This window comes from Rhyacophila brunnea, unplaced genomic scaffold (assembly GCF_057557595.1).
Source record: "Rhyacophila brunnea isolate RB1 unplaced genomic scaffold, BYU_Rbru_1.0 scaffold_10, whole genome shotgun sequence".
NCBI classification, from domain to species: Eukaryota; Metazoa; Arthropoda; class Insecta; order Trichoptera; family Rhyacophilidae; genus Rhyacophila; species Rhyacophila brunnea.
Genome location: NW_028232752.1, coordinates 12,249,937 through 12,277,640, shown reverse-complemented (window position 1 = coordinate 12,277,640; position 27,704 = coordinate 12,249,937). Strand labels below are relative to the sequence as shown.

At 34.5% G+C, this 27,704-nt stretch overlaps 1 protein-coding gene across 1 annotated transcript in view; it reads left to right on the top strand.

Moving 5' to 3' along the window:
• Positions 1-4,121: 4,121 nt before the first annotated feature.
• LOC147078892 (tolloid-like protein 1) overlaps positions 4,122-27,704 on the top strand; it is a 332,831-nt gene continuing 309,248 nt past the window's right edge. Inside the window, exon 1 of the mRNA XM_085951264.1 lies at positions 4,122-4,570. Within this exon, the coding sequence (XP_085807390.1) occupies positions 4,279-4,570 (292 nt within the window). The 5' untranslated portion in view covers positions 4,122-4,278. The remainder of the gene's footprint in view (positions 4,571-27,704) is intronic.

Genomic DNA, 27,704 nt, shown 5'->3' with positions numbered 1-27,704 from the left:
TAAGTATCTCGATCATAAAAAAGCAAGGAAAATATTCCATTTTTTTTGAATCTATAAAAATATAGATAGGGTCGTCATTGGCTTTTTTATTTTATTCATTTTTTAGAATTTGTGGCGGGTTTCAGATTTCTACAAGAAGACATAAGAAAGCAGTGTTGCCAACTTGGCATTTTTCTTGCCAGATATAGCATTTTTAATATGCATATGGCATGCAAAATTTCCATCTGGCGAATGGAGTTTAATCTAGCGTTCTTCGGCACCGCAACCATCTTAAAACTTCTCATAATAAAACTAGAACATTACCTACACCAGATTTTCTCGAAAATTAACATGTTGATTTTATAGCCCGTTTACACGTGCATGGATTTACAGTTGATAGTATATATCGCGGTCATAACTGCAAGATTGCATGCATGAATCAAAAAAGTTCGGAATCTTCTGAATTTTCATGCGATAGTTGTATTTGTTCGATATCTGCGCCTGCGCAGTAGAACGATAGTGGCGAACCTGCCGGTAAAAAAACGAACTACACCGCTCATTTTGAGATAACATGCGACAATTGGACCATGCAAAATCTGCGCCTGCGCAGTAGAACGATAGTAGTGAATCTGCCGGTAAAAAATCGAACTATCCCGCGGAGAGACTCATTTTGAGGTTAATCGATTTTCTCAACCTGTCAAATAGTACAATAAAACGATAACGTCGCGTCTCGCTTACTATTGAAGGATGTGATTGGCGCGACAGTCAGCATTTTTACCTGTAAAAAGTTATTATCGCGATAGTTTAAAATACACACTATTGGTGTAAGTAAATCCATGCACGTGCACATGCACTATTACGTACTTTATAATGTCTTACTAGGAAAAAAATACTTGGTGGTAGCATCACCTGTCAACATTTTTGTCGATACGCTCAATGCATTCAGTTTGTTCAATGAGCAGACATATATATATATATTATATAATTATAATTAATTAATAATGTACGTGCGTCGATGTGTGTCTTGCGCTGCGTTGTAGATTGATACAACACGACAAATAATATAACATATACATATTATGATATTACATAATGTTACATGCAAAATGATTAAATTTCTTACCTGTGTTAGTTTAAAATTTTACGACGTATTTTATTAGTTGTAAAATACTAAATTCCTTTTCGATCTTAGTACTTGTACTTGTAAAAAAAATGATTAATAATGTTACTTTATACTTTTTCAATTTTGAAAAAATCTAGCATTTATTATGCCATCTGGCTTATTTGACATATTTTTGTAAATGACAGCTGATAACATTGCAATGAAGGATTTACAGTCACTATTGATGTTTAAAAAATGTAAGTATATAAGTACATAAATATTCAGAACATTTAAACGATGTGTATTTTACTACAAACATATTTTATACAAAATATTAACTATCCAAGAGCTAATTAAATATGTATTACATTCTGATGATTTTAGTTTATTTTGGCATGTAAAAGTTTTTCCCATCAATAATTATTATTTATTATTGGTTCAACATTATTTACTGTAAACCAAAGTTGGCACAAATTTATTTTGTTTTAAATGTAAATATATGCAGATAGTTTAATAGACATTATTTTATGAGGAAACATTAGTAAAATATTACTCAAATTTTATCAGATACCTATATAGTAAATAGGCCAGAAAAATACGATTCATTTATTATTTGAAAATAAAATTAATTAATAGAGAAAAAGTGTAATTCAAATGTCAACACAGTCTGAGATAAATAATAGGAAGGTTAGATTAATAAAATAAATGTTTTAGATGTGTATTATGTAAGCTCAGAAACGATAAGAGAAAATGATTAGTGTACTAAAAAAAGTGAATGAAATTAATTTATATTAAATTATAAATATCAAAACTTAGACATACGCAGTAGGCATCTTACTTAGACTGTCAATAACGTCCCAGAAAACTTACATTTCGCGAAGTGAAATAATTAAAATTGTTGACTTTTGAGGTTGGCCGAAGTAATTATGATGAAGTCAGCCGCAAAACGATCAAAAAAGTGATGCAAAAGAAAACGTTCGATGTCATTTTGTAAGAGTGAACAACATCGACAAGGTGTCCGAGAATTGAGAGCAAAATAAAAAGTTTCACTTCTGACTTCACCTTTCACACACACACATTACATTTGGGTAATGCCATTAAAGTCCCGTCAATAACGTCCCAGAAAATGTACATTTTGCGAAGTGAAATAATTAAAGTTGTTGACTGAGTTTAGCCGAAGCAATTATGATGAAATCAGCCGCAAAACGATCAAAAGAGTATTGCAAAAGAAGACGTTTGATATCATTTTGTAAGAGTGAACAACATCGACAAGGGTGTCCGAGAATTGAGAGCAAAATAAAAAGTTTCACTTCTGACTTCACTTTTCACACACACACTCATTTTTTGTTTTTAATCCAAGACTAAATTAACACAACATTAATGAATCTAACATCTTTTAGTAGGTACTTTCGTTGATAGCACAGTGGTAAGAGTCCTCGCCCACAAAGAGAAAGACGTGTGTTTGAATTCCACTCCGTTAAAAAAATATTCTAGAATTTTTCTAATAGGCGAGATTTTGAGGTTATGTATGTTATTTGAATTATTTATGATCGTAAATCACAATTATCAGCCATCATTGATCCATTGTTGAATGAACTGCTCTCTAAGTCCATGGTTTTGCGTTACAACATATTTCCTAATAAAATTAATTACTTCCCAATTCAGTAGTCTTTAGTGTGGTTATTTGGCTGTTTTGTACCTTTTGGGAATAAATGGATGCCTGAATCTGTCAGACAGAAAAATAATATCGTCTTATATTTGTGGTTTTTCTTGTATCTTTCGGAAAGGTATCTTTTTTGGCATTGGTAAATCAATAAAACAGATAGTAATGAGTGTCTGCCCATCAACAAAACTAACAATATTAATTCCATTCAAGTCATAATTTATATATTACGACAAAATACCGTCTTGAGGATGACAGACGTAGTTATCGGTAATTTTATTACTATCAGCTTATTGACTTTCAAAAATATTTACTCAAAATCATGTAATCAAAGTTTGAATTGTGACCTCAAATCGAGGCGACCGAAATCGGTCTCAGTAGTTATCTAATAAAGTGATACACAACCGTAGAAATTATTGGAAAAAATAATTATCTTATAATACTATTTAAAATCGCAATTCTCAAAATACATTGAAACTGAAATGCAGGGAATACACTGAAATAAATTTCAAGTTCAAGGAACAACACTAAAATATCAGTAATCTGTGAAGACGATTAATAATTAAAGTAATACTTACTTACTTTGGATTAAAATACAAAAGACAATAACCAATATTAGCTCAATTTATAAAGCGCTATGTATGTTAATGTAATTAGAATATTACATTCTTAAATCTTGTGAATTATTCGTTGAATAAAAAAGTAATTATTTCTAATAAGTAGGTACTGTTTTTAACAAAGTATATTATTTTTTATTCTATACGGCTTAAAACTATTATAAGCAGAGCGTTGGAGCGGACACTTTTTTGAATTGCTCCGCTCCGGGACCCAATACTTGCTCCGGCTCCACTCCGGGGTCTGCTCCGCTCCGGATAAAAAGTTTCAATAAGTATTATATTATGTAAGTATACAAATGTTGAAAAAATAAAAAATAAGTAGTTTTAAAATAATCGTCATTTTCATTTAATTCTATAAACAAAATTACCGACAGCAAATCGTCTCTCATTATTTGCCTTTTCTGTCAAAAAGTCAGGTTATTTATTACTCGGTAGTGTTGCCATATTTCAAATAATTCCTGTGTTGCAAAGTGACAAAATATACTATTTTCATTGGATTTTAGGACGAAAATTTAATAATAAAAAAAACATCCGGAGCAGTGGAACACTACAAATTTTCGGTGCTCCGGCTCCGCTCTTGCTCTGGGTAAAATCCCATTGCTCCAGTGCTCCTTGTTCCTGCTCCGAGCTCCGCTCCAATGCTCTGATTATAAGTCATATTATAATACATGTATATATATTATATTGTGTTGTATGAATTAGGTATGGTTTTGTATCACTGCGATAATAAGTATTATTTCTCTTTATGTTTCAGTTTTCTACGACACCCGAGAGCGGTGGGGTCGCAATGTTATACAGATAAGTGCGTTCGAACTGTACCCGAGATATAAAATACCCAATAAATCACACATGTGAGGTTTCCATTTGCATTATTATAAATAATAAATTCCCGTGCAGGACAAGTGATAAATAATACAATGCAAAGTGCCAATATGAGAGTGAAGCCAAGTAGGCTTGTGGTTGTTTCACTTGTGTTTGGTTTGCTTTGTTATGTGAGTTCAGTGAATTGCAATAGCCATGATCCGAGACGAACCATCGATGGAGACGACTCTTCGGAGGAAGTCGAAATGGAGCCGGAGCCAAGTGAATCCATTGAAAGAAGCAAGCAGGCGTTTGCGAGAACGACGAGATTCACCATCGAAGAGTTGCAGAACACGATCTTTCCTTTGAAAGATTCTGGAGATATCGACTTGGACCCATGCAAAGCCGGTAAGTTATAAAAAAATATTAAGCTATTTTTAGATGTATTGTATACTTTTAATACTGTTTTGCTTTAAAACAAAACTGATGCGTAAATTCTGTTTGCGTATATTTCGTCGTAGTTTTATTTTGTTACGCATCACAATGACTACGACTTTTTACATATTCTATTTAAAACACAAAATACTAAAAAAGAATTGAAAGTGAAGGCAGCATTATTGTGTTTGTTTTAAGTGAAAACATATTTCACTCATTTTTCATTAGTGAAAGAGTTTCAACTATTTTCGTTAATTAATACACAACAAAAGATAATTACAATGAAATATCTACGTATAATATGAAGCAAAGTGATTGAATGCGAAAGAACAAAAAAATATTTGTCATTTTTTAAAGAATTCTTAAGTAACATAGACGTAGATAATGATTTTTACAAAAATCAACAGTGAATTGAAAATTACTACTATTAACCTATTGTCTGTTTTTTTCCCATCCTTCCCTAATGACAGTTTAGTGACTGGCATAACAGAACTGATAGTGGTGAAACAATCACAGAAATATAATGGTTACATGTAAATAATATTAATTTACAGTTCACCATGAGATGTCGTATCTGAAAGAGATGACCGTATAGGATTGAGATCAAAAAAATAATTTTATTTTCTTTTATAGTATTAACTGTTAATTCATGGTGGAACTGCATTGTATTATTTGATTAATTATTTGTTTAATTAAATAAAACAAATAATTAATCAAATAGTACATTCGTTTTATATTGATAATATTATTTGATTAAAAATATCTGTTAATAATGATGTCAGATATTTGATAAGTACGATTTGATACACCTAATTGCAGTGGCGTCCCTAGATAAAATGCCGCCCCTAGGCAGCGCCAAAATGGCGCCCCATTTTTTATATGGTATTTTTATCATCCCTTCATGACTCCAATATCTAAGAAAAATGTGTTGTATGGATACATACCTGACAAAATATATACCACTAAATCTAATTTAAATGCCATCTCTGCTTCAATAGACAATATTGTGAGTCCACGGTTTCAGATACATTTAAAAATACACTTCACAACTTTCAAAACTCGCAAAAATATTTGGATAAATAATTAATTACTTAATGTATTACTTACAACGGAAGTAAACTAGGCATCGCGAACCCGACAAAAAATTACAGTATTGTTAAATATGTTATGTTAATTAATACATTTTGTTTCCAACCAGTGAGTTGATCTTTTTAACGGAAAGATATTACCATTATTACGAAGTTTAGGTACCTATTTCTATATAATAACTAATGATTCTCGTCGATTTGCCGCTCTTCGATTAACTGCCGCCCCCAAGCGACGCTCAATCTGCCTACCCCCACGGGGACCTAACCTAACCTAACTCAGAGTTCTTATATAAGTTTTATATAAATCTTATATAAGTTTTATATAAATATTTACCTACGATATGATATTTATTATTCACATATCTATTTATTTCCTTCTATTTTCCATTGTATTCATGTGGTTTTTATTTTATATTGTAAGTGTTTTTTTTTATTAAGATATGAATTTATCAGTTTCCGGTACTATCTATATCTCACCATAAATATGACGTGTGATACGGCCCCAACTCCATACATATTTTTTTCGAACATGACAATATAATATGATAATATTATATAATATTAATACTATCAATACTATTTATTTTTGATATATTGTGGACATTACAAATTATAAGTTTAAGACGTTCACAACATGACATTTAGAAACAAAGAAAAATAAAACAGTATTACATAAAAAAAGAGATAGATAGCATGTTATTAAACAGTAGAAATGTGTACATACAAAAATATTAATTAGATAGGTACATGAAAGTACACCGGATGAGTTAAGCAGACCCTATTTTAAAAATTTATAAAATAACGTCCACCTATACTCATCCTCACGTAGGTGGAATATATCAATACCCGAAGCAATTTCGTTGAACATAGTTATCGACCTTCCAATTGGCATTACCAGTGGCAGGTTGGTTCTGCACCTTGGGAGAATAAACAACTGATGTTCTCTATTTCTATGATAGTTATTAGGGACACACAGGTCAACACTGCCCAGAATGCCAGAGTTCTCATTTATACCTCGTATAAGTCGGGAAAAAAATCGACTGAAGGTACAAAGGTTTAAGTTACGCACTATTCCATTTGAGTCGTTTTTTGCGACCCGGGTTTCGCCTTTCGGCATCTTCAGGCACTGTGTACACTCACCAAAAGGCAACTACACACTGACAACGAATACTACTGTACACAGTGTAATGTAGTATTCGTATGTAGTACAAAACTTAAAACCATTAGGTCATTAGAAAATGATAATATGTATTATGACCTCATCGGCAATCGAACCCGTAACCCCTGCATGAGAAACCAGTGCCTTACGTATTGAACTACGAAGACTGCCTATTGTTAAGGATCGAGGTCTTTCATTTAGTCGAACTATCATATTATTACAAGTAACCACAGTCTTTCACATCCGTTTCATAATAGGGGTTTTCCTTCTTGCTATGTGGTCAATGTGGTCAATGTGGTCAATGTGGTGTAGAACTCTTTGGAGACATCTTTTATTGTATGGATCACATATATTAATAATATTTTTGAACGGATATGTATCGCGATATTAATCAAAATAAATACTAACTAATTTATCTTCTTCTTGGTCGTGCACTCATGGCTGAGGATCGTGACCACATTTAAATTTCGCCATCCTTTGAGCGACCAAGACTTTCCATCCTTCTCGATCTTCCGCGTCTCTCAGGGCAGAATGGATGGTGCCCCCAGTCAGCTCTTTCACTTGGTCACTCCATCGCGCAGACGCTCTTCCTCTGCTTCGCCTTCCCTGGAGGCTACCCAAAACTACCAGTCTCTCCAGGTTGTCCGGTCCGCGCCTGACAATATGTCCAAAAAACTGCAGAATTCTTCTCAGACATAATATCGTCGAGAGCCGTTCTTTTATCTTCAGTCCCTGGATGATTGACTGGTCCGAGAAATGCGAAGCATTCGGCGCCAACACCACATCTCAAAGGCATCAATTGCCTTCCGTTCTCTTTCCTTCAGGGTCCACGACTCGACTCCGTATAGGAATATCGAGAACACTAATGTTTGCACAAGCATCATTTTTGTGGCAATCGAAATTCCTCGATCCTTCCATATAGTGGTAAGGCGTGTCATCGCACTTTTTGCAATTTGTGTGCGCCTTCTTATTTCCGCTTCGCATCCGCCCTTTCCACTGATGGTCGATCCAAGATATACAAACTCGTCGACTGTTTCGAGGTTTTGGAGTGTAGGTACTTGGTGTTGGTAGAAGGTTGGCCCGATCAACAACCATTAACTTGGTTTTATTAATAATTTATCTATCTTTCTTAATTTTCTTATTTGTGTCAGATCGTGAATGGCTATATATGGTGTCTCTTGAGAACTTCACAACAGTAACACAATTTCTTCAGCTTGTAGTCAATAAATAAATAAAAATAAAAAAGCCTTTTTATTTCTTACAAACAAAAGTAAATGACAGTTAATTGAGTTAGTCTAATGAATATATATATAACCTATGAATATATCTATTATGTATATATATCTATCTATGATGGTATTTTCTACTTATTTTCTAGTTTATATAATATTAATTATTATTATTTTTTTATACTTTTGTGTAGTATATATATATGTATTAAGATTTTTCATTTTGTATATAATACTATTAGATAATGTTTATAAATTAAACAGTGATATGTAATTAGTTTGTTTGGTTTGTAAGAACCCCTCTTCGGGTGAAAGCCTTCTCCAAAGAGTCCCTCTGGACTCTCTTTTTGGCTATTTGTAGCCAATTTGGGCCCACTGTCTTTATGATGTCGTCTTTCCATCTCGTATGGGGTCTTCCTCTATAACGTTTCCCTTGTAGTATCTCATTGAAATTGCATTTTAGTGCACCGTCATCATTCAACAGCCCTTGATGGCAACAAGGATACAACACCAACTTGACATTTTTAAGATTCCTTTTAGATGATAAAAGTAAAATAACACCATTTTTAAGGGCTAAAAAATGTATTAAAACTACACTTTCGATCGTAACTAAATAAAGACAACTTAATTTCCAAACTGGATTTTTTAAAGTTATTTTACTTTTAATTTTAGATAAATTTGTTTTAATTGCATTATTATATTATTATGTTTGGGCCAAATATAGTAGCACTTATCCCATATAAATTTCTTACCTACCTCCCATCATCATCTTTTGTGCTCCAGGCACGCTATTAATACTTTGGACGCTGAAGACGCACCTGGCGCGTAATGACCAGGCGGCCAATTGATGTAATTAACGTGCATTTTAAAGGTGGTAATTAAAAATCATTACCTAGTCAGCAGCGAATGAGGAATTCAGTAATTGTTCAACATTATTGGCATTAACACCTGTTTACTTGTTACCCGTTGAGCGTCGATCGCCGTGACACAGGGTGACTCTTCAAAAAGTTATCGTTCGACCTTCGTTAGCGATAAATCTGTTATGGTTTGAGCGAACGTCGCGTCTACCATCTATCATAAACTCATCTGCATCCCAAGACCAAAGTGTAACCGTTAAAGTGATAGTAAGTGATGTGAGTATCGGGAACACGGAGAAAGCCTAGCAGCCCTATGTTGTAACTTGTGACATAAAGTCACCCGACGACATGACGTAATTATGACGTATGCTCAATACACGCATCGAGGCGAGCCGCCCAATGCACACGGCTCACCATAGATATTATTATGCTGAAACACCTATTTGTGTATGGGGACAATGAATAACGCCAGTATTAGAGTAGCGTTAATTTCTCGAAGACTATTGACTCACTCCGGTAGTACATCACAATGATGTCATATGACGTCATGTCGTCGGGTGACTTCATGTCACAAGTTACAACATAGCAGCGCGCCCTTATTATCGACGTGAAAGCTTAGTACCTGGATTGAATTCTTGTATAACCCCCCAGCATCAAATTTATCTCTTTCCTTACAGTCCACTAAAAAGCGCCGCCATTATATTAATTACTATATAGGTTGGGAAACAACTAAGGAATAAATAATATAAATTAATAAGTACCTACATAGTATAGACCAATAATAATAATACAGTTTATCTACATCAATTAAATATAATATGATAAATATACTTATATGATTATTAATTTATTAGGTATTACTATATGTCATTAAAAACAATCAGTACGAATTGCGTCAATTTTATTATGTTTCGATAGCAACGAAATGAAAAATAATTATAATTCTTATGCAAATATATTCATTAATTACTTATATGTTAATTCAAAATAACTATCGATTAAAATGAATATTTAACATTTATCTAAAAATATATATTATTTTGCAAATAAGATGTGTAAATTGTTTATATTATTAAACCTAACTGTAAAAAATAATAAAAAATCTTTAGCAAATAATGGGCTTTACCTTTAGAATATCCTTTACGAGGAATGGTTGTTAGCAATCAGCCAAATTAATTAGGTCTTTTTAATGAATTAAATACACATTGAATAGGAAATAATGCATTGTTCGCTAGCAACGTTATTTATCGGTAAAAGATGAAAATATCACGATATATGCCACGATGACACACCACACATATACTCAATCTATTTTTATATTTTTAGTACTAATATATTAAAACATCTCTAGATAATATTAAGTATCTATATAGGTAACGATTATCTAAAATCATTGAAGTTAATGGCTCTACCAAACACCAACACCTCGCACAACACCCGATCTTAATTATCACGGGACTCTTGTGTGAAGCGTCAGTCTTTTTTATGACTGGGAATATCTCAGGAATCAGGCACGCACATGGGGGGGGGGGGGTATTGTATTTTGGACCCACCCCAGGAACGAAAGGTGATTGGAACATTATTACAATAATTTACATGAAAAAAAGTGAAAACAATTAAAATTCAATACGTTAATTATGACAGAAATATTATCTTTATTTGTCACTAATATTGCCAGTCATAAGGATCACACTTAATAAAAGAAATGCCATTTTTTAGTTCATCAAAAATACATTATTTAATTTTATTGTACACTTCATTTGAAATTTAAAAATAAACTGTAATTTTTAAGTTGCTTTTTTTAAATTTTCTCCAACCCACTTATGGGTAGGGGGGGGGGGCATAAATAATATATGACTAAAAAGGTTTAGAAACACTGCTTTATTTTAACAGTACGTGGGACAGCAATTTTTACAAATATGCGGTTGTACCTTCCGTGGCTGCCCTATCTATAATCCATACATCGTTATTTGAATAATGTCATTATTCTCAATGGTAAAACAAAATAAACAAAAGAAACGTCAATATTTCAGCGATATACTTTCTAATGTAATTCCAAAAGATTTATTTTATGCATTCCAGATTTGAAAATAAACACATATATTTCTGGGAATTCTCAAATAAGATAATAATTAATTATTGTTGATAAAAACATATTATTAATTTGAAATTTCCTGGAGCTATGGTATCATAACAGAATAATTATGAATATTTTTTGCGTTTCATATAAATGTATAATAATATGTAAACCATTAGTATTTTAAGGTTAAACCATGTTTAGAACTAATCTTTTCAATATTATTATACACAACGTGTATCCTTAAAATAACTTTTAAATTGATATTTTATATAATTCAATTTAACGTTTTATAATATTAATGCATTACACAACAAAAACTACTGTTATATATTATTATGAATTAAGTATTACATTGATTACCTATAACAAAATATATTCGAAATATTCAAAAAATGGTTTTATTGTCATCATCACTTTACTTGTGTTTTAAATACAAATTCTCTACATTCATACTAGGTAAGAAAGCTCCAGTAAGTATCAGAATTTCAAAGCTTTTCGCTGAAATAGTTGAGCGTTTAGAAAGCACAGCAGTTCTTGGAATTTTATTTCTGTTTTATATTCTAGCAGTTCGTTTTGCCGTCCACTTGGAATTTGTATGACAAAATTTCTTGTGTAAAACCAAAATATATAAGTACTTAAAATAATATGTGTTATATAATTTTATTTTCACAATTTCCTCTCCAAACGTAGAATAACACGCAGTAGAAAAATTATAAGGACATGTGTTTTGAACAAGGATCTTACTTGGGATGGGTTCAGGATAATCAAGGAATTATAATAGGACAATTTTACTTCAGGTTTAACTCTGTCACTGTGGTCCGACGGGTATGAGAATAGAAAGAGTTCGCGATGTACTTAGCCGATGGAAATTTACTTGGATCAATGTATTTATTATTATATGGGGATACACAACTCAATCCGTGTCAGTATATTGATCGGCGATATTATATAACAGACCGCAATTATAAATTCCTTAATATCTATTTCCTGTAGTGTTCAATTATGGCAAACTCAGTAAATAGCTAACTGCAACTATAATTTCCGCAATATCCATTTTTCGACATAGTCAGCCATATCCAATGACGTTAACTCCATAATATAGAGTAGATGACTCAATTACAATAATTATTTCTTAAATATTATTTTTAATTCAATAAATAGCGGATCATAATTCATTGGACAGGTCACTCGTATATAATATGTTCCCGGTCTGTTAGTATCTCAATCTCTGTATCGCTCCGCACAACATCTCATTCTACCGAGACTCGGACTTCAGAACAGTATGATAAGTATTGTAACATAACTACTACAACATACTCTTGTTCAGACCTACAAACTTATCTGTAGAATGGCCAAAAATGGAACTATAAACTAACATAGGACGCCATTTTGAAAATTTTATTTGAATGTCAGATTTGTCCAGTTACGAGTCTTGATTGGGTAGTTTTCGACAGTGGCTCCCCCATCCCATTCTTTAGATAAGTTTGTAGGTCTGTACTTAGGGGCGGCAGGTTATATGAAAGTATGGTGAAGCCGGCTAGTATGGCGAAAAAGTATGGTGGGGCGGGCTGGTAATCAATTTGTGGCAAAATTTGAATGTTAACATTATATTATATGGGTACATTATAATGACCAAAATAAATCATCTGTGATGCCCTGATTTTTTTTTATCGCGTCGCTATTTTTCGTAAGTTATCGGCTATCGTTGGCCTGCTTTATTCAGCTGTATGAGAAAGCCGATTCCTTGCCCCTCTCTTAATTTAATACCTCTATGGTCTGTACCCACTGTTTACGCTGCAAATAGAACTCGCGCCTCCATCCATCGGAGCAACCACCAAATCTCGACCTCTTCACCCATCACACCATGACACCCACAATTATTAAAACTGATGGGTGACAAATAATAATATATTTAACAGTGTAATTTTTTTTTATTGAAATATATAGAAAAACTTCAGAAATAAAAATATTATCAAAAATCAAACGGCAAAGGCTCTTTTCACTAAATTAATCTTTCTTTTGGATATTTTCAAATACACACACTGAATTAATTATAATTTTTGTTTAAGCACAGAGTAAAACTAATTGTATTATTGAACCTGTCAAATAGTAAGCATGTTGTAGTATCAGTCGATCAATGAAGAAAATACAGTTTAATTACTACATCATAAACGGCTGTATAAACCTGTCTGACGAAGATTGAATACACATCATGCGATAATCCTTTATCCAGAACACAGACGGTAAACTTATCTGGTTTGTAAATCTCGATGAGAAAAACAGGAAGCGGCGTAATGAAACAGCTGTTCCATAATATATTCAATCACGAAACATCCTTAGTTGGATCAGATACAACGTAAACTTTCTCTTAGCTAAAATTATCTCTCATAAAATATTTATAAAATACACGCGATCTACTGCTGGGCTTGTGACTAGGTTGTTAAAGTGATACATCAGCCTTCATAATAAGGTAATATGATTTAGATCAGAGTTGGGAGTGGAATCGGAACCATACCTTGATTTCTGATGGTTTGAAACTAATAACCATTATCTATATCAGCTTGAAAATGATGAAAACAAACAAAGAAATAATCATAGCAATTAAAACCAGAAATATCAATCTTTGCATCTTATAATTATTCATGGGAAAAGTTTCTGGAAGAAGAAAACCACTCTGACCCAAAAATCTTAGAGACTAATTTAAACTCAGCACTCCATCAATATTTAGATAAGCGAAAATACCCGAAGACATCGCCAACCAGTGACGTCCCTAGATAAAATTCCGCCCCTAGCAAAATGCCACTCCATTTTTATACAGTATTTTTATCATCCTTTCATGAGTCCAATATCAAAGAACTGTGTTGTATAGATACATTACTAACAAAATATCAGACTGTATATATTCGCAAATCTGCACGTGTTGTTTCTGGTCACCAAGGACCACGGGCAACGGAAGTAAACTAGATATCGCGAACCCGACAAAACCAGTGAGCTGAATTTTTAATGGAAAGATATTTTCGTTATTACTAAGTTTAGGTAGCTATTTGTATATTCCAAATGATTCTCCTCGATTTTCCGCCCTTTAAGTAACACCCACCCCCAAGCGACGCTCAATCTGCCTACTCTCATGGGACGTCACTGTCACCAACGACTGATAATGGATATGGCACAGAAAGAAGAAGATACAAATAAACTCATTTTCACTCCCTCTTTTTAGATTTATTCAGTAGATGGATTATGAATGGATTCAAATGAATTACCACTTTCATTTATATGCCGAGTATATTGTCCCCCGCAGAATGAAAGTTATATTAAATTTATATTAAAATACATATATAATGGGAAATAGTAGTGCACTGTTCAATCCATTAGATTATTGCTCTAAAAATGTATAATTTTTACTGCAACAATATAAATGTCTAAAAAATAAAAATATTCTCGTAATAATGACAAATCAGTGAAAAAACTGGTATACGATTAAAAACTCGTTTCAAAAGAAAATAAACTACGCTGCCATCGTAAATACCTACAACGATAACTAGGTACCACAAGTCAAATGGTACTTTCCATTAATTATTATATAATTATATTTAAATCGACCACTGTGTGGTTAAGACGCCAAGCTAGATGCAATGCTTATCGAGATAGCTGGCTATCACCAGTTTGCTTTTTTTGTAGTTTGGTATTGATTCTCTTTCGCATATTATTTTATCATCAGTCATATTTCTTCTTCTAAAGAAGATCGTTATAATTCATATAGATAATAATATACAATCTTTTCTAAATTGTTACAGCCGTTATACAGTAATATCATGTCATGCATGTGATTATATCAAGAAAATAAATTATGTTATTTATTCAACCGCACAGATACAGATACGTATATGATACCACATAGTTTTAACAAGGCGTTCCTTAGAGACTACCGAATGAATGAAAGCTCTTCACTATACAAATTGCTTTTCCATGGCGGTTGGTATTAGTTTTATATAATATACATAAAGCTCAGTCACATTTACTGACCGATTTATACCCGGAACGAAATGGTCACAATAGCGATACAGTATAAAGCTCATTGGTCTTACAAGCCATAATAAAAGCTTCAAAGTGAATCGAGATTAATTACTTTACTCTTTGTGGGGAGTCCACTTATTGCGTGTAACAAATAGTTTGTCTGTCTTAATTCTTGCCAAAAATTTCAAATGCGTGCATGGGTACTTTTTCACTTTAATAAAATATGCACTGAAGGGTAAATAAACTCGAAAACGGCAATTGTGAACTCCTACATAAATAGAATGAATACTTTATAAAACGTTTTCAAAACACGCCATGTTTTAGTTTGCCAACAGAAACCCATTATTGAAGAATAACTTGACAGTTTTCTAATAAAGATGATCATTATCGCAGCAGATAGATCTGAGCACAAATTAAATATCATAGATATGATTGATTGATGATTAAACTGGCGCTAAGGTCCATTTAGGTCCATGGCCGACTGCACAACCATCCTCCAGGGGTCTCTGTCCAGAGCTTTTCTTTTCCAGTCGGTCACACTCAGCTTCGCTGCATCCCTGCTGACGGCGTCCGACCATCTTTTTCGAGGTCGGCCTAGAGGCCGGATACCCACTGGGACTCCCTTGTAGACCCTGTAGAGAGCTCTGCTTTCTTCGCACCTTACAACGTGACCGGCCCATCTCAGCCTTCTTGCCCTCAGAATATTTCTGATCTTCGGCTTGAAAGATTCGTAAAGTTCGGCATTCTTACGAATGCGCCACCCTTGGTCCTCTTTAATTGGTCCAAGTATTCTTCGGAGAATTTTGTTTTCAAATGCTTGGATAGATGGACTTAGATATGATTAAAAAGTTATAATATATAATTATAATATATATTATATTATTTTTACCACTACAACAGGTCATTAGGCCCAATGGCAGGAGTGTAATCTCAGAATCTGTGTTCAAAATAATATTGGCATTAGAGCTCTCATTCTTGATTACACATACACAGGAACAAAAATGTCCATGACAATAATTAAGCAAGTATCGTCATTACCGTCAGCCGGGGTCGATCCACTGCTAAATGAAACCGTCCCCTAGCTCACTCCACTCGCCTTAGTTCCTAGTTATTCACTGCCACGAGTGCCACGTACCGTGTCCGGAAACTTGTACGTAATAGTATGCAGTTCGCCATATCAAAATTTACCGTGAAATGTTGTATCGGAAATATATGGCCGTATATTAAAGACCGTCCAACCTCTTTGGGTCGTATAGTACTGACATAAAATTCATGTCCAAATAAAACACGGTTTTTGTCAGTTTACACTTTACATGAAGCCAGCAGCAAACAAATATTGGAAATGGACGATTTTCTGGATTATTTGTTAGGTAAGGTTAGGTTTTCATTCTTGAATTTTGCCAAAATCAGTTATGAAAATTGAATTAATGTTCATATTGAATCTAATAAAATTGGAGACCGTATAGTATACGTTCATCTCTTTCCGATAAGAAAGCTCATGGCGAACTGTGACACGGTGAAATGTTTTACGTACAATTTACATAAATAACTACCACGTACACATACAGAATTTTATGAGTTCGTATATCCATGGGTGCTCTGATGCTCTTGGGTACCATTGTATGACTGCATTTGTCCAGTGGTTGTCCACTCGCTGAGGCACATATTATTATGAAATAATATTATCAGTACTAATTAATATGTATAATTAATTTAATGTAATAGAGGCTACGCCAAACCATGTTATGGAGTATAGCTACCCTCAAAAAATATCAAAACCACACTGTAAGGTTCTCATAAAATAATATAACAAAAATTATAAATATGTTTAGGGCAAAGCTTAATTTTTTTCTCTATTGGTCAGTTTATGAGTTCCTTCACAAACCAGTTCCATCAGATTTCAGTTGCGCCGTGGGAGGATGGCCTAAAAATCAATGAATATTTCGTCATTTTCGCTGGTTCAAATTACGTTTGCAGTGTATACACTCATTTTTTGTTTTAAAATGGTCACCGCTACTAACACGGGAAAAAAACGTTCCACGACTGTTTGTTCGTTGTCCGTTATTTGATGTTTCGCTCGCAACCACCACTCTCTAGGAAACCAACGCCATCTGGTATGCATAGACGACGTTTTAGTAACGTCAACCACCGCTACAGTCATAACGGCATCACTGTCTTAGGAAACCCTAGATTTAGGGGTATCGCGCAATCCAATCGGGCCTCGCACTCTCTAGGACTAATGGCCGGTTCGGACCGGTCGAGTGATTTAGTAGAGTGGCGAGTGATTTAGTAACTCAAAAGTGTCGGAACACAGTGCATTAGTGAGTGACGTGTCAAAATGAACAGAGCGATAAACACTAGGATACTGTGTACCTACCTCTTAACCTATTTTCAATAACAAGTTCTCTGTGAAATATTGCTATTATTATTAATTATCAACAAATTATCCACACTACCTACCGACATGACATAATATTCTTTATACTAAGTATACAAAATAAACGGAATAACAAATGAATATAACTTATAAGATAATTCACCTATCCTCAATAACAACAAGCTTTCTGTGAAGTATTGCCATTTATCTACGGATCTATCAACACACATTCGCGACGGTTATCTTAATGTTTGTCACATTGAAGTATAATAAGTTATATTATTTCGAGTAGTATCTTCGCTCCAACGCTGTGCCATTTCTACGGCAGTTGGCGACTAATGAACTTGCCTGTTTAGACTTGTTTCGTGGCTTGTTTAGTATTTAGTGAGAGGTGGTGGGGGTCGCTACTCGGCCGAAATAATAGAATAAAATGGATCGACTGGACTGATAATTTTACTAAACCACCCGAATAAATTTTTCTGTTCAGACACGCTTATTTACCAAATCACTCGTTACTCGACTAAATCACTCGAACAGTCCGAACAACCCTTAACCCTGAGTATGAGAATATATATTTGAAAATAACTTGTACTGAATTAGTGCACTGAAGTATGTTTATTATGACGCGTGCATAGAGTTCAACAACTTCACTTCAAAATACTCACTAGTGAACGGAAGCCAACTTTTTGCAATAAAGCTTTTCATCGAAATACTTTAATGATATCGTATTAATATATATTTTACAGTTTTTTGTTTTTCAGATATTATTTGGCACGTTTAGGCATGAAATGCAAAAATAATTTGGAACAAGTCCAGAAAAGGACTGATACATGAAAGCAAACTAAAATCATACAATGATGATGCATTTCAAATCTCTCATTGTTTTAAGATATTTCGACAATATCTTATTTTATTTATTTTGTTAACATCATTAAACTAGACACAAATCATCTAAAGTTGTCCATTGTCTACACCAGAGGTATCAACTAATTTTACGTAAGATCTACTTTGGAGAAGAAAAATTCTCCGTTTTTCTTAAATGAAGTATAGTATATTATGATAGATATATTTTAAGCCAAAATACAATCTTACTAAGAAAATTAAATAAGGCGTTGTACTTAAAAAAAATATTTACATTACTGTTGTAGTTATTTTATTTTGACTGTGCCTAAAGCGCAAAGTGTTCAAATAATGTGTGCTTCCCATAATCAATTATGCGTCTGAAACATGAACCCTAAGTAAAAGAGAGATCCAGAATGCATGCTGGGGTAACGCGAAAAAACAAAAAGAGGAATGATTGAATGAAGGAATGCAGAATCAGACAAGAGTTTGCGATGTAATAGAGTTCGCTAAAAACCTTAAATGAAAATGGGCTGAACACATAGCTCGAAGAAAGTACAATCGTTGGACAAATTTAGTCATCCAGTGGTATCTAAGAGGTACAAAACGTCCGCAAGGTAGACCTAGAGGCCGCTTGATCGATGAAATGATAAAGTTCTGCGGAAGTACGTGGTAACGCAACGCACAGGACCGAGAGAAGTGGAACCAGCTTGGAGAGGCCTTCATCTAGCAGTGGATACATTCAGGCTGATGATGATGATACTACAGGGCTTGAATTACTTATCCTACATTGTAAGCTGTAAGGTGTCTACAATTTTTGAGCAGTCTTATTGTAGTTTTTAAACCTTGTTAAAAATCTTCACCTCGTGTTTTTCCTTTTATCGGAATGAGTGTTGATAGAGTTAAAAAAAGAGATAATAGAAATAAGTATAATAAATAATATCCTATTGATACCTCCACGTTTATACGTGAATGGAGGACCCCTTAAGGGTAAAGTACGAGCTAAGTTATGGATGCCACATTCATGTTTCTTGTAGTCCGCCAAGCCGGATTTCCCTCTGTCGCCGCTCGATCACGTGGAATGCTCTGTACTTTTATTTGTTAGCGGAATAAATATACCTAATGCTGTTCCTTTTGAGCCCAATCCCCCGAATTCAGTAACACGGCTACCTGACGGGAAAAAAACCCATGGAAAATAAAGGTCAAAGGTACCCGCCGCGGGCGAGAATGATAGAGAGGGGTGAATGTTCAGGGGTAGAATGAGAGGGACAGCGACAGGGACGCCACGCGGTAGGTGTCCAGGCTGGCGAGGCAGTTAGTCGGAGTCTCCGAAACACGATGGACTGTGTGTCCCGTTGAACCTTAGGTTTTAATTGACAGCCTACGGCGCCCATCTTTAATAAATTTAGGGCTGTTCAAAATTTATAAACCGTGTTAAACTTCATAATTGTGTTAATGTGAATTGATATTGTGTGGTGTATGTTTTTTTTTTGTTGTGAACCTAACTGTTAAATATAAAACTCTGTGCTACGAACCACGTGTGTTTCATTGGGAAGATCCAACATAATCAACTGTCAATCCTGCATCTTTACCTAACCTAACCTTACATTGAACGTGCTCTACCGAAACACCGAAACCCAGCTTCATTTGACCGCCCTAAACAATTTCAACCACTGAGCTAGTCGAAGGGTGGAAGCTGGTCGTGTGACTCACACGAATCGACCGACAGCACGCTAATCGGGGCGTCATTGACGCCTGGTTGACCGGAGAGTTGAGCGCGGAGGTCGGATCGGGCTGTGCGGCCCCGACTCCTCTCCCTACCCGGACTTCCGGGGTGTCACTATTATACTTCCAAATTGTGAATAAATAAATAAAATATTTTTGACGATCGACCGAAAATCATTTCGCGATCGACCTTATTAACATCCCTGGTCATGCCCCCACAAAGGGGGGCTGACAGGGCTCCAGCCTGGGGGCCCGGGCTTAAAGGGGGCCCGGCGTGGTGATTCGACCAGTTAAGTAAGATAACCATACACCACAGATTTGCTGTAATATTGAAAAAAGTCGTCTGCGGAGTTATTTTACTTAAAGGATAGTACCATTTAAAATGACTGTGCGATGCAATTAAGTGTAAGGGGGGACATGCTCAACGTAGGTCAAAATAGAACTTTTATTGCATTTTCAAAGCATGATCCTGGACATTCCTTATACGTTGTAGATAATCTATTTATATAATTTTGAAGCCTTATTATCCTTTATATTTATTTTAAACATTTGATGACTGCATAAAGTATTTTTATTACATAAAATAGTATTCTTTTAAACCTCTCGCTCTAATGTTTTAGAATATAGTCATATTTCAGTACATGCATGTGCAGTGGTGGCCATTTATGGCGACGGCCGTATGTTGCAGCTTAACTACTGGGGAATGCCAAAAGAAACGGCTACAACAAACGGGGGTCGTGATCAGTGCTTCATACTCGTAACATAACCAAGTGCCGACAACTCAATAATTCTAGATTTATTTAAAAACACAAAGTATCGCTAAAAATAGACGAAATACCCCAAAGTTTACCTCGCGGAACCTTGGGGTTCCACGGAATACCAGTTGGGGAATACTACTGTAGAACATCACTCTGCCCTTAACCTTAGCGATAGGTAGGGGGTCCACCAAATATCTTGGCCTGAGGGCCCGCTTGTTGTTGTTGATGTTGGGGCCATGCCCCTGGTATACACGTACGCATTTCAGCAGTCAACAAAAATAATAAATTACCTTTCTACTTAGACGTGGAGAATATGGGCCTCCGAAGAGTGGAAGTAATTTTACTATTTTTCCCGAGGAGTGGCTGTTCACCATTAGCAAACCCCATTCGATCCATGATTTCAACCAAATACAATATAAAAAGTGTCAATTGTCAAGTGGTATCTATCATGGAGGGCATTCGTGTCCGGAAACTTGTACGTATGCAGTTCGCCGTATTATACTTCACCGTGAAATGTTGAATCGGAAATATATGGCCGTAGATTAAAGACCGCCCAACCTATTTGCGTCGTATAGTACTGACATACAATTCATGTCTAAATAAAACACGGTTCTTTTCGGCTTACACTTTACAGGAAGCCAGCAGCAAACAGATTTTGAGAATAGCCGATATACTGGATTATTTGTTAGGTTAGGTTAGGTTAGATTTCCATTTTTGAATCCATGAATTTAGCCAAAATCATCTATGAAAATTTAATTAATGTTCATGTTGAATCTAATAATATTGGAGACCCTATAGTATACGGTTATATCTTTTCGATAAGCAAGCTCACGGCGAACTGTTCCACGGTGAAATATTTTACGTACAATTTACATGTAGCCGAGTGCATTTGGGTGCCTGAATTTTATGTTCAAACTGATCTCCTATTGTGTATCAACCGTAAAGTGCTCAACCAATGTGCGCATTTAAAAGGTCGACCATTATTGTAGGAGAAAACTAAAACTTACGTAGCGTAACGTGGCATGGAAAGGTGCATGCTAGGTATAATGCGTAAAGATAAAAAAGAAACCAATGGATAAGGAAGCAGACAAAAGTACGCGATGTGATGAGGTCTCTTAGCAGAATGGGCTGGACATGTCACTCAGTGAGTGGATAACTACTGGATAATAATGCCTCCATACAATAATTGTACCCAAGGCGCGCTAAACCCCTACAGAGACGCCCTAAAACCCCCTAGATAGACAGACTTACAATGTTCTGTAGATGTGCGTGGCAGCAAAGAACTAGCGACCGAGAAGAATGTAGGGAGCTAGGGGAGGCCTTTATCCAGCATTGGATCGACCCCAGCTGATAATGATGACATACTTAAGGCTATACTTCAGCTGAGGCATGATCTAAAAAGATCGTGACTCGGCGATGGACGGATTGTGCAAATGACGCGAGCCGAACGAAATATAATTTTTCATAAAAATTCAACATTCGTCCTTTATTGTTATGTTTATTATTCTATTCGTAATAATAATAGTATGTTCATTGATATGTTTTCTTTTTCAAGTACATGCGGAACGTTTTTTAGTCATCTTTACACGATTTAAGAATATATTCCTCTGACGCCATCACAAAACAAATTGACGTGCTCACATCTTGACTGTCAGTCTCCGATTGGCGACGACTGCGAAATTTCGTTCCACTTACTGTTGAAAATTATTTGCCGTTTCACTTATGTATGCTCTTAACAAAACAACGTATTCTTGTCAGACACAGGATCAATGGATTATGTCGAGTGAATTAAGAATATTCAAGATAGATTGATACGTTTTGATTTTTCTTTATTTTTTTAAATTTCAAGGAAAAGAAATAGTTACGGTATTCAAATTTAATTACTTATGTGGGGTTTTGAAATGAAAATAAATCTTAGAGTCTATCATCTAAATTAAAAGATGAATGGTCACCATTAGGGAATCTAATCCCGAGTCAAAATTCTGATCCCGGGATTTCGGGATCACAATTTGACAATCCCAGCATCCCGGGACTGGTCCCGGGATTGGTATTTTTTTCCATTGTTAATATAAAATTTTTATATTTACAAATAACATTGATAAAATCGGTCAAAAATAAATCTAGTATAATTTATACTATTTAAGACATTTATTGTTAATATTGTATACGTTCAATCTTGGAAATACATTAGTTTAATGGAGTAAATAATATTGTAATATAAATAATAATGTGAATTTAACCTATAGCTTACGGGCCGCACAAAATTGTGTTTTTGCTAATTACTTTTCAAATGCAAATTAACACGTTAATTACAAAAATAATTAAAAGGGCCCGTAAGCATTGTGATTGCTGTTTCTGATAGTAAATACTTAGTGAATGGATTAGCAAGATTTAAAATAGTAAAGCAAATCATGATGTACTTATGGCCTTTCTACTTCATAAATCTAATTAGTCAGCCAAATATGAAACTGCCGTAAAACGTATGAGATCATGGTGAAATTACTTTGTTAATAGTGCTAAGCATTGTTTTTTTCCAATCTTTCTCATTTTTATTAATTTATGTGAAAAAATAAAATGAATCGGCAACTTACACATGGGTATTTATAAATCAAACTTCATTCAAACTCAGTTTATTTCTATTGTAGTTATTTGTTATTAAAAGTATTTTTCTGTTATATTTTCGTTTTTATTTTTTTTCCATAAAAATTGATAAAAAAAATCAATCCCGAAAGTTTCGGGATTATGTTTATCAATCCCGGATTCATAGGTATCGAAAATAGCTCGGGATCCCGGGATTAGAACCCCTAGTCACCATAGCGGGAAAAACCGTTTACATCGTATTATCGTCTTAAGTAACAGTCACCGAAGCAAACGAATATATTGTCATTGTGATCGAGCATCAGTGCATTAAATTAAGACTGTGAATTCTTTTTTAAAAACAACCTAATGCCGGGTCCACACTGGCAACATGTCGCCGGCAACCTCGTTAAATTTTACGATAATTATCATAATTGCTTAAGAAATTTTACGATAATTATCATACTTATCGTAAAATTTAACGAGGTTGCCGGCGACATGTTGCCAATGTGGACCCGGCATAAGGCTTATATTTTGAATACGATGATTTTGCTGATTGTATTAAATAAAAATAAACACAGGTAAATGAATGATTCTTCATTTGTATAAGGCATATAAATAGGGTCTTCATTTTTCATCGCTTTGTAAGAAATGTATTATTGTTTTTGCCAAAAGATTTATTATGATGAAACTTGGACCGAAATGAGATCTATTATTGTTTCAGAAACAATTTAATCACTAAAACTCATTAAATTTCTCTACTCGACTTGGTTTAAATGAACATAAAGATAAACATTTTGTTATTACGTATCTACTTTTAGAGGAATAGGCTTAAAATTATACCACAAAAAGAAAAACAGTCGTCTAATTTAATGGATCATTATTTTTAATACGCGGCAAAATAATTCAAGGGGATTTTCAGCACTTTATTGTATTTTATTTCGTTTTAACAATAATTTGTAATGTATATTGTCATTTAATAATGACGATTGTTAAAAAAGGAGTGAGTAAATGGAAGGAGTTGTCTTTCTTCGACAGTAAATAATTAAACACAGTTAAAAATGGCCAACTTGAATCTGAAAGAGAGAGAGCAGAATATAAGAGTTAAGGGCGGGCGTGCTCAGCGTGGGTCAAAATGGAGGTTTTTTTTTTCTATTTTCAAAGCATGATCCTGGACATGCCGTAAACGTTGTAAATAATCTTTTTATATAATTTTGAAGCCTTATTATCTTTTATATTTATTTTAAACATTTTGATGACTGCATAAAGTATTTTTATTACGTAAAATAGTATTCTTTTAAACCTCTCGCTCTAATGTTTTAGAATATAGTCATATTTCGGTACATCCATGTGCAGTGGTGTTTAAAATGTGTGTAAACAGTGTGTAAAAATTAATAAATGTAATAAATCTTAACACCACTGCACAGTTATGTACCGAAATATGACTATATTCTAAAACATTAGAGCGAGAGGTTTAAAAGAATACTATTTTATGTAATAACAATACTTTATGCAGTCATCAAATGTTTAAAATAAATATAAAGGATAATAAGGCTTCAAAATTATATAAATAGATTATCTACAACGTTTAAGGAATGTCCAGGATCATGCTTTGAAAATAGAACAAAAGCTTCATTTTGACCTACGCTGAGCATGTCCCCCCTTAAGATTAATAAAAATGTGCATTAGGTATGTACATACATTGCCTTTATAGTGACTGCACTGAATATTTTTTTTTCCAAACCAACCTGATGGAATATCTCCTTTAACTGTTCATCGCAAAATATTTTGTAAATTTCCCAGTAATAAATTCACGTCTACGGAGAATGGCGTTGCAAATGCAGCAAAAAGCACACGGTTTTTTTTAAAAATCTTGAGCCAATATCGAATCTCATTCTACGAAATTAGCACATCTAGCGGCAGCATTTGATATTATTTTTATTTTCTCACTGCTCCACGGGCCACAAGTTAACACCCAACGGGCCGCGGCTTGGCCACCTATGGCTTAGACCAGTGGTTCCCAAAGTTGACTGGGGTCCGACCCATCTAACAAAAATTACCAATCTTGGGACCCACCTCTTAGCTGTCTTAGAGAAAAGAGGGCATAAATATTGGTAATGCTCAGATTCCCTAGTGGCGAGTCGTGGAACTACTTAATATACTGTCGTATTTGTTCTAATTATTGAAATAAAGAAATATTTTTTATAAGTGTTAACAATATGAATGTAAGACTTTTGAAATAAGAAACACAACTTAAATATAAAAAAAAACTTAAATACCTACACCTGCAAGGTTTTTTTACAAAGTTATTTCAATGGGAAGGATGCATTTGTTTCTTATTTTTCTTCATTACAGTTTTAGCATCAACTTCAACTTCAGTTACTCTTAATCGCAGTGAGTTTGACATATCCAATTTATTTCCGTATTTAGTTTTAATATTAACCATAGCCTAAAATCCGACTTCACATAGATATGAGGTAGTAAAGAGGAGGAGGACTTTCATAGCTTCATCGAACAGGCAAGGATAATTATCAGCAACTGAGAGCCAGCATTTCGTTAACTGTTTACGATTGAAACTTTATTTTATCACAATATTTTCCGTAACTTAAGTTTATTTCAATTTTTAGGAATTATAGCTGAATGATATATCATATTTATCAGTTCCATTTTTTTAAATTCATGTATACAGTGGCGAGGGCCCATTCAATAGACTGTTTGTGGCTATGCCTGGGGGCCCAGGCTTTACGGGGGCCTGCGCGGCGGATTGGCCAGATAAGTGAGATAAACACACATCATAAATTAGCTTTAAGTTTTTTTTAGAAAGTTTGAAGTTTGATATTCATAATTAAAATGTTGATATCTTTTCCCTGAAAAGAAAGATTAAATTCATTTACTAATCCGCCAAATAATATGAAGCAAAACACATTCAATTTTCATCACTAAAGTAAGAAAAAAGATCTGATTTATTGTCACAAAGAAGGAAGTATTCACAAAGTCACAAAGTTCATTACTACTCGTAGTTCTAGAATTTATTCTTATCCATATCGAATAAAGTAAGGCCCGTTTCAGACGGGACACCGGTGTCGCACTCGTAAATAATAAAGAGGCATTTGTATTCGAATGAAGGAGCCTTTGTATTATGTTTATGAACGCCCCACAGCGAATTAGTCAACGCGTGTCCAGTACACTTTTCCGCCGGCCGTTACATTCTCAAGCCGCCGATACACTTGTTTTTATTACCGCAGCCAGGTTTATGTTCTAATGTATAACGCGAAATTATGCATTGACTCATCAGCTCTGAGGCGTTCATAAACATAATACAAAGGCCCCTTTATTAGAATATAATGGCCTCATATATTATGAAACGGGCCTAATGTGATTGTGTAAAAATTTGATATCGAGATTTTGATTGATTTATGTCAGATACCAGTGATCTCGTTATAATTTTCGTTTTTTCAAATACTGAAATATTTCACGGCTCCCTGGTAGGAGCTTCTCGGTCTCCTAGGGGGCCGCGACCCCCAGTTTGAGAAGTACTGATTTATATAACCGTTTTATAAAGGCCTTTTTATGTACACGGTAGGCAAGCCGTAACGCGTTGACTTCTTGTCGTGGATCCCCCGAATCCAAGGTCTAGCAAAACTTCAACGTGCATTTGGAGTTAGAGTGTGAACCTAGTAATATGTTGAGCAAGTGACTAATATCTTGTAATACAACATCCACTCTGTGGGGACACTCTCTGACCCTCTTAGCATTGAATGTTGAGCATTCTGCAATAGCAAGAAATATGACTCGTTTAAGCCTGCTGCAGATATTCTCTATTTGATACGCCCACGGTGGCCGCGCGGCTTAAGCGTTGGACTATAACGCCGTGGGTCCCAGGTTCGAATTCTTATATCTAAACTTTATTATTGTAGGCTGTATTTTAAACGATTTTTAGCCTTGTTTCCTTTTTATATAAAATGTGAATTAACTCATTTAGTACTAACACCGCGACTGACGCGTTTGGAGTCGTTGGCCATTAGATATAATTAACGTGTTATTTAAATGTCATAATTAAAAGGTAATTAAAAGGTTAGCTGTGATTGTGTTAAGGGTTAGTTAGTCATATTATAAGGACAATATAGATAAAGGGTTGGCTGCTTAAGCGTTGGACTATAACACCGTGGGTCCCAGGCTCGAATCCTGGGTCTGGCAAGTACACATATTGTTTTTAAATTTATGTGTGAGTCAGGGTATGGACCTAATAGGTTGAGCAAGTGGCTGACATCCATTTCTCGTAAAAAAACAAAATCTGTTAATACAAACCTCTACTCTTCGGAGAATCCTATTAGGATCGGACATGGTCGAAAAAAAAAGATAGAACTTAAATGTATAAAAGTGAACTATAAAATTATGTTATT